This window comes from Frieseomelitta varia, unplaced genomic scaffold (genome assembly GCF_011392965.1).
Source record: "Frieseomelitta varia isolate USP_RPSP 00005682 unplaced genomic scaffold, Fvar_1.2 scaffold_444, whole genome shotgun sequence".
NCBI lineage: Eukaryota > Metazoa > Arthropoda > Insecta > Hymenoptera > Apidae > Frieseomelitta > Frieseomelitta varia.
The window spans coordinates 98,218-107,417 of NW_025110195.1; the positions used below are offsets into that span (position 1 = coordinate 98,218).

At 29.3% G+C, this 9,200-nt stretch overlaps 1 protein-coding gene across 1 annotated transcript in view; it reads left to right on the forward strand.

The window, feature by feature from the left end:
* Positions 1–9,200, forward strand: part of LOC122532263 (extracellular serine/threonine protein CG31145) — a 50,936-nt gene that overhangs the window by 26,758 nt on the left and 14,978 nt on the right. Inside the window, exons 4-5 of the mRNA XM_043660875.1 lie at positions 7,773–7,865; positions 8,078–8,382. Coding sequence (XP_043516810.1) covers positions 7,773–7,865; positions 8,078–8,382 — 398 coding nt within the window. The remainder of the gene's footprint in view (positions 1–7,772; positions 7,866–8,077; positions 8,383–9,200) is intronic.

Consider the following 9,200-nt stretch of genomic DNA (forward strand, 5'->3'; position numbering starts at 1 on the left):
CCAATTAATCTTTTTATAGAAATATCAACGAAATATCATTAAATAAGAATTAATGTAAGTAATTGCAAACAAAAAAAAAACAACAAGGCTATTAAATATTAAATATTACTTTCTGCAGAATCTAAGTTTTCCATTTAGCAAAGTTGAGAGTTTTCAGTCAGTATGATTCGAACTTTTGATGAATTTTGTAAAATTGAGTCAGTCTGTTTTATTTAAAATCGATGGTTTTATATTTCTTCGCAATTAAATTTAAATAATGAAAACTGATATTGTCATAAATAAAGTATTTATCATAAATCATATTGTATAAACGTTATTGTCAAATGTACATAATTTTATTTATTTATATATAACGACTCTAGTCCATACCTTCAAAAATAAAATTAAAAAATTTTAATAATGATTAATGATTTATTTCACTTTATGGATATTATAACGAACACATTATAAAAATAAGTTGTATTATTGTACTTATATTCTCTACATTCAAATCCTCTATAAATCTTCTATAAATTTTTTTTTATTATTTGCATATTTCATTAAATATGAAACAAAATGAATAAAAATACATATTTAAAAGTGCAACACGAAAATAAATACGAATGAACAACCAAATAAATATGTAGATTGAGAAATGCTGATCTATTATAGATGAGTAATAAAAAATTTAGCGAATGTTCACGTTAAAATATCGGTACCAAGTGAAAATGCATGAAAATTTAGATCATATCCAATAAATTTATTCCTATCTTATATTTTTAAAATATATTGTCGATTTTATTTTGTATTTAACGAATAAATAACATTTATACTTTTACACGGAAAAAAAACATAAACATGGCAATGTACAAATTATTCAGAGTAAAGTTATTCGTTACGATAGTAAAATAAATCTGTACAGTGGCTGTCACACACTTACACTGAATTTTCAATGTTTGAAAAATTGATGATATCGCGTGTTACAATTTCGTAACAAGAATACTTTTATATCGTGTAACAAATGAGAAAATAAAGATACTCTTCGTCCTCGAAAATGCTATAAATTTAAAATTTTTTCACAACTGAGTCCACCATAATTAACCTTACTTTAAAACTTACCGTATGATTTTTCTGTCTAATGTTATCGAACTTTAAATATTAGGGGGAGGGGGGAGGGGGACAACGACAAAAGTTCAAAAAATTTTAGTCGAATTCTCATCGTTTTCAGATGTATTCCAAATTCAATAACTCGGCGAAAAGGAATTGGTATGGCTGGCTACAACAAGGTTTAGGGGAAAGATTCAATCTTCAAGTTTATGGTAGATTCAGTCATGGAAATGTTTTGAGAGAGAGTTTGAATTTGTAGCATTTTCGAGGAAAAGCAATATCTTTATTTTCTCACTTGTATGATATAGAAACACTTTTGTGAAAAATGAATCCAGGATTGTGAAAGTAGGAGAATTTTTCGAACATTGGAAATTTTGGAAGTTTCTGGTATCCCGTTGTATTTTAAATTTCATTTCATCATAAATATATGAATTTGCATAAAGGTTCACAATTTATTAATGAATGGAAACATACTTATTTGTCGATAAAGGAATTACAATATCGTGAAAATTTTGTCACTGCTACCATCAACCTCAATCTTTGTTAATTAATTTCGCAATCACTAGATACTATACATTATATCAAACAAATTAATAATGCAATTATACAGTTCATAATTATCAAATGAAAATAAAAAATCATTTTAACTAATAACTAAAATTCCAGTGAATGATTAGTGGAAGTTATTTACATAGGAGATTGATAAAACTTCGGACAGAAGCTAAAGTATTTCAGTACTCCCCCTGGAATTTTAGTTGAAAGTTTGTAAAAGTTTGAATATTGAACCGCAGTATGCGAGAAATTTGCCAAGCATTAAGATTAAACATAATTTCATGTAAAGTTATTCATGATTTCGACCTCAGTCGTGAAATGCGTGAGACTGAAAATATTTTTATGATTTTTAACACGTGGCTGGTATTTCTACTTCTATAAATATTTTAGAACGATTTTAGAAATAAAAAAATGGATATTATGGATAAAAAAGAATATCAGAAATAAATAGATAATATTATAAAGAATAAAAAAGTTTTATAACAATATTTTATAAGAATTAAATATTTAGTTCCGTCTACAGAACTACTAGAAACTACGAGAAATAAGAGTGTTGCATAAATTTGAAGATCATGTATGTGTTTTTTTGGCCTATTGCGAAGAAAAAAGTTTGATTACAAAATAAAAAATTTTCTGTCAATTATTAATCGTTTGGCGTTTTTAGAATTTAAATTTGAAATTTATCGTTGTATGAGCGGATAATAAAAAAATTGTACGATTTCATTTTTGCAATTGCTTGATTGATAAAAGTGTTTTCTTAAAAAATGGTATCTGATGTTACAATAATTTTTTGATTATTTAGACCAATGGTTTTTTACATTAATCCTATGTTACTAAGTATTCTTGATACTTAGGTTATTGTTTAGCTGATGACTATTGTTTCTAACAAAGAATAATTAGGAATAATAAAAGAAAATATAAGAGAAAAACACTAAAATAAAAAGAAAGTTGTGATGATTAGAAAGAACAAAATTAATAGAGTTCAATCTATTTATAATTCTGTAGTTGAAATAAAATGATTCATTAATACTTGGGCATATTACAAGCTAAAATATAGCATATTAGCCATTATTATGACATGTCAGCCATTATTATGGTATATTAGCTATTACTGTAATACATTAACCATTATTGTGGTACATTAGCCATTATTGTTCAATATATCTCAGAACACTTAAATTCACATATTTATTGTTCGATACTGTATTAAAACATATATTCTAATTGATAAAAATGCAAATTAAAATTATTTCTAAATATTTAACTTTAATGTAAGTAGCAGTATATTAGAGATCATGTGTAATTCTCAATAATCTTATTATTCTGTTGAAGAAAAAAAAAAAAACAAGTGTCCAGATAATTTTGAACGGTATTGTACATCAAAATGCAATAAAAGTAAAGGGTCATAGAGTAAATATTACCGAGCTAAGTAATTAAAGTTGAAAAATTTGATTGTGAAAAACATTGTACGTACGAAACTAAATCAATAAATATTTATTGTTACTGGCAACTGAAAAGCACCAGCAATATTGAATAATTGCAGCGGAGCCTTCCATATCCGAACAGAATATTTACTAATAACAGAATTCCTTACATCAAATCATTTTACACGATTGAACGAAACTTTGAATGGCAAAGAAACATTTTGAAAATTAATAACTTTTTTAAAAAGTGGTTAATATATTAGACGATATTTGATGATTCAGTTTAAATTAAATCAAGCGTGAATAAGATTTCACTGAGATGCTGATGTAAACATAATTTATTCCTATTGCAGTTCTCTTAAACAGGTGTAAGCTTATATATACTTTGTACTTTCTCCCAAATACTATATTGTTCATGTGTAATTCTAGAATAACAATAATTCTACAAGTTGTATTTCATTATGTGTAATTAATTTACGTATCTTACTATTAGCTTCAGTTCTTGTTATGGTTCATAACTTCTAGGGTATACTCGCCAAAATGTGAGAAAAAGCCCTAATAAACATGAGCCGGAAAATTAATAGTTTCAGAGTTATAAAAGATTTTTTGTTTCGGTTGAAGGAGACACCTATCATACTGTATTTAGGTAGTTTACCTTGTAATTTCTTTTTTTTGCTGATTACAGGAGGTTCTCTACGCGCCCTTCCACTTAAGAATGCTAAATATTTAGCCTTCTTAAATATTGAAATAAATTAACTTAGATACACGCAGTTTAATCACCTGCCTTGGCAGCTGATTGCGGACCATAACGAGTGACCAAATTGTATACAGTAATTCGTCGTTTTCCAGCGCAACAGATTAATATTCAAAAAAATTTAGATACTCTGCAGCTAGAAATGATCCACAAAAGACAAAGTCTTGCATAAAAAAATTTAGTATTATTATTACGTTATCAATAATATATTATTTCACAATTTCGTCTTATTTTTCCATATAGAATCGTTCTTTACCCAATCCTCACGAACCACCCTGTATTTGTAATAATTCAGAATTGTCCAAATACTTACCAGACAATAGTCTATATCCTTCACAAACAACTTTAAAATCGAACAAACATCTTTCCCATTATTTACATTCTCATGAAGTCTCGATAGCGTGCACTCGTTCAACGTCAGTATGTACATCAAAGGGATACCGTGCTTCTTGTTCCTCCGCCATATTTTGCAAGGAATGGTGCACACGTACGAGAAGGATTCCCCGGGGACGGTTTTTTTTTTATTTATCACCGTCGACTTTCCGGATGAAACCGGAGAGGAGGAGAAAAACGAAGAGAGAAACGTTCCTTTCCTTTCTCTCCATTGGGTTATGTTTTCCCGAGAAATAGTCTCCTTCTGGGTTCTGACAACTCGAAACTATCGCGTAGCTGTACGTGCTATGGCCTTGAACGAGCAAAATATGTTTCGAGAAGCATGAACGATCGCAGAAGTCAAGATGGAAATTCCTCTCGCGCCTCGAGTTCCATTTAACTCGATTACGAAATTTAGAAACCCTTATTTTTCTTTAATTTGTTCCTTCGTTTCGAACTGGCGCGATGGAAGAAATTAATATATCAGAAAAGTGTAGTTAAATATATTAGAAAGTATTAGAATGGTTAAATATATTAGAGAAGTGAGTAGTTAAATTTATAAATTCGTCTGTCAACAATAAACAAACTAAATTTCTATTCAATCACAGAGATTTCTATTCAATACCACAATAATCTTATTCTCGCGCATAATTATTCGATTTCATGTCTGATATCTTTTCCAGTTTTGTCTATGGGCAAACTGTCCATAAACAAATTGTATATTATGGTTATTTATTTTGGAGCCTCATGTTACACCCTTCACGTATATTTCTTTTCATTTTGATTCTAAACACGTATTTATATATGACGTATGTATGTTTTTGAAAAGTTAATATAATTAATACATAGTTGAATAGTAATGGCCTGCTTGTTAAGAAAACTTGATAACGTATGTATTAATAACACAGGTTCTTTTTTATAACAAATGTTATTTACAGCTTTGACACGGTTTCGTTATTGAAGATGTTAAAAATACAATTGCAGATAGAAGAAAATTTAAGACAAATAATATTAGACAATATACAATTGCATTTGACAAAATTAATGAATAAATATTTAGAATAGATAACGAATAGGCAATGAATATATCTCGGAATAGAATCTTAATGGAACAAAGGGTAAATATCAGTTTTACACTTTCTTTTGTCCGCCTATGTACTATGTGTTCGAAAAATAGATATTAGGTAAATATATGTGTATACTTATATTCTCGCTCAAAAGTTTAATTACACCTCTTTCTTTTCAAACGAAACAAATTTTTTCGTAAATTTGTCAGAGAAATAAGAATATCATAATTATAACTTTGAACTTTAAATATAATCGATTAAAATTTCATTAGGTAGTATGAAAAGTTATGAATAAAATATTTACTTAAATATATCAAAAGAAACTATTTCTTTTGAAATTTTACACTCTAAATTTTGGAGCGTGTGGTATACTGATATAAATTTAAAAAGAAAATGTATCAAATACTAGAAGAGTTAATTTATTCATTTAATTATTCATCGTAAACGCGTGCTATTCTTTCGAGCCGGTGAAAATAGAAAACGAGGACGATAAATTAAAAATGTCATGTTCAATTATGAGAGGATTTCTTTCCGAATGATTTAACATTGTCACGAAAGTGGAAATTACTTTCTCTTCCTTGTTTTCACATGGAGAGGCTTGTGTATTCTCATTGGGTCTTGACGATTGCCCTTGAACGGGAAAATATTTCTAGGAAAACAAGGAATTTCCCATGGGTCCCACGATATAGCAGGGAAATCGCGAAAAATATTTTTGCGAGAAAATATGTACATTTTACGTCATTTCACGTTAACTTTCATTTCTTGCCTTAACCCAGATGTAGTATATTTTGTTTTCTAAATAACTTGCACATTTCTAAATCAAAATATAGGGTGTCTTAATATTGATTTATATTTATAATCAAGGAGAGAGCGGTTCTATAAAAAAAAAAGAAAAGAATATAACTTTTTTAATTAGGGTACCGTTTTTAAGATCAAAATCGTTTCAAAATCAAGTTTGAAAACTTGTCAATTATATGTATTTAAATATATATAATTGTAACAGAAGTAAACATATTAATCTATAAGTAGTTTTTCTCTGTATGAAAATATATTAATCAAACTATTTATTTACTATTTATTATTACTATTATTATTTATTACTATTTACTATTTACTATTTACTATTATTACGTATTTACTATTCTATTCTCGTGCAAAGAAATTGAAATTTGAATAGCATTGTTAGAAATAAAATTAAATAATAATAATTAAATAGGAACCTCGAATAAAGGTCTATGGTACATTTTGGTCAAAGTCGAATTAACACTAAAGTATAGTTCTAGTATAGTTAAAGTATAGTTTCTGTCGGTCACAAATGAGGCAGATATTCCGCCAAAAGATTATTTATGTATAGTATGTTGAATATAAAGAAGCACAATAGGTGTTTGAAATTTATGAAAAAAAGAACGAAAACACAATTTAAAAGTAGGTTTAAATTAAAATACTTTTAAGAAGAAGTTTTATTATAACTTGAGTTTTAAAATCCACATATTTTTCCACGAAGAAATTATGTTCATTTGTATTTAATGTCTCGTTTTTATTTTGCTCCAAGAGCAATTAGAATAAATACGATATATCACTGCAATTTCTATTGGTTGTTTTAATGAACGATTCATCATAATTTATCAAATATAAATCCATGTTTTCTCAAAATATGTTAAACGTTGTTTATTCGAAGTTTTCATTCAATCCTTCTGAAAGAACGATAGATATATGAATTGACCAACTTTACTTTTCGTTAATCTCTTAATTTCACGTAAGTACAAAATTAATGATCAGTCTTCAAGAAACAAATTATCTACTACAATTTTATTTATCTTAGGAAGACTTAAGTACTATAGGTCGTTTCCAATTTTCACACATCTTTATGTTCGTTATATTTTATATTTGTCAGTACATTTACTATTATTCAATTCTGCTTGAAATTTTTTATTATTGATATATAAAGCAAAAACAGTTTGATTTTAGCACTTGTACGAACGTAATAATTCTCAAAGATTAAGAGTTTATGTCATTACTTGTCTTAATTTATACAATTTATTAGGTCTGATTGAAAATCACAATAAATCTGTGGATCAAGCTATCATAAAGCAGTGTTTTTATTTTTATCTATTAAATTATGAAAGCATATCACGAGAGAGAGAAATTAGACTACGAACGTGTTATTATTAATTGTGTAATTTATATTTTTAAAAAAATATATTATTGTTTATGATATAAAATATATTATAAAATATATTATTGTTATATATGTTTCGTGCAAATATATTATAATATATTTTTAAATATTACATATATCCTAGATATCCTTGCATATTTAAATATTCCATAAATGTATAATCCGGCTGGTTACAACTTGATTAAACTGCGAAACTAACGAGATTACACGTATAAAAAATGAACCACACGATTAACTTAGCATTCTCATATCTTTGATTTTTAACTTATCATGTCCGAATTCAAAAGAAAAGGAAATTCTGAGCTATTTACAATTAATTATATTTGTTAATGTCACAGGTTTCCACGGGAGCAGCAAACGTTACCGAATCATTTCTACTTCACGGATTTCGAGCGGCATACAGCGGAGATCGCGGCGTTTCACCTGGACAGGTAATCAAATATTCCATCTGTCCTGATCCTTTATTTAAAGAGAGAGAGAGAGAGAGAGAGAGAGAGAGAAAGAGAGAAAAAAAAGAACAAGAACGATCCGTGAGAAACAAGGTTTCCGATAAATCAACGTTATCGGTACAGTTTCTTAGAATCGAGAGAGGAAGGACGAGCGTGGAAAAGTTTGCCTTCATCGAACAATTTGCTGTTTCCAGGCTACTGGGATTCCGGAGGGCGATGCCAGTCACCGGCAGAACGTTGAACCTAACGACAGAGATTTATCAAATCGCCGACGGCGAGCTGTTGAAGACGTTCTTCGTCAGCCCCGCCGGTAATATCTGCTTCCACGGCAAGTGCAGTTATTACTGCGATACGGCGCACGCGATTTGCGGAAATCCGGACACCCTTGAAGGGAGTTTCGCCGCGTTCTTGCCGGATAAATCTTTCGTCGCGAGGAAGGCCTGGCGACATCCCTGGCGCAGGAGTTATCACAAGAGGAAGAAGGCGCAGTGGGAGCACGGTGAGATTTCTCTTCCCCCTCGGATCGACTTTAACCACTTGCGCTGGCAATTGATTGCATAACGAGCGACCGAACCGTATACAATTTGTCGCTTTCTTTTTGAACTCGTCGGTATATCACTGGATAGAAATTATCGAGAAGTAATAAATTTATTATTTGCCTAGGTTATACTTAAATATACTTAAAACTGAGAGAATATTACAATTTTGGGACAAAAAATTCTCATTCCAGCGCAAGAGGTTAACTTTGTGCTGGCAATTGATTGCGGACCATAACGAGCGACCGAACCGTATACAACAATTTTTGTCGCTTTCTTTTTGAACTCGTCGGTATATCACTGGATAGAAATTATCGAGAAGTAATAAATTTATTATTTGCCTGGGTTATACTTGAATATACTTAAAACTGAGAGAATATTACAATTTTGGAACAAAAAATTCTCATTCGAGCGCAAGAAGTTAACAATTTTTGTCGCTTTATTTTTGAACTCGTCGGTATATCACTGGATAGAAATTATCAAGAAGTAATAAATTTATTATTTGCCTGGGTTATACTTGAATATACTTAAAACTGAGAGAATATTATAATTTTGGGACAAAAAATTCTCATTCCAGCGCAAGAGGTTAACTTTGTGCTGGCAATTGATTGCGGACCATAACGAGCGACCGAACCGTATACAACAATTTTTGTCGCTTTCTTTTTGAACTCGTCGGTATATCACTAGATAGAAATTATCGAGAAGTAATAAATTTATTATTTGCCTGGGTTATACTTGAATATACTTAAAACTGAGAGAATATTACAATTTTGGAACAAAA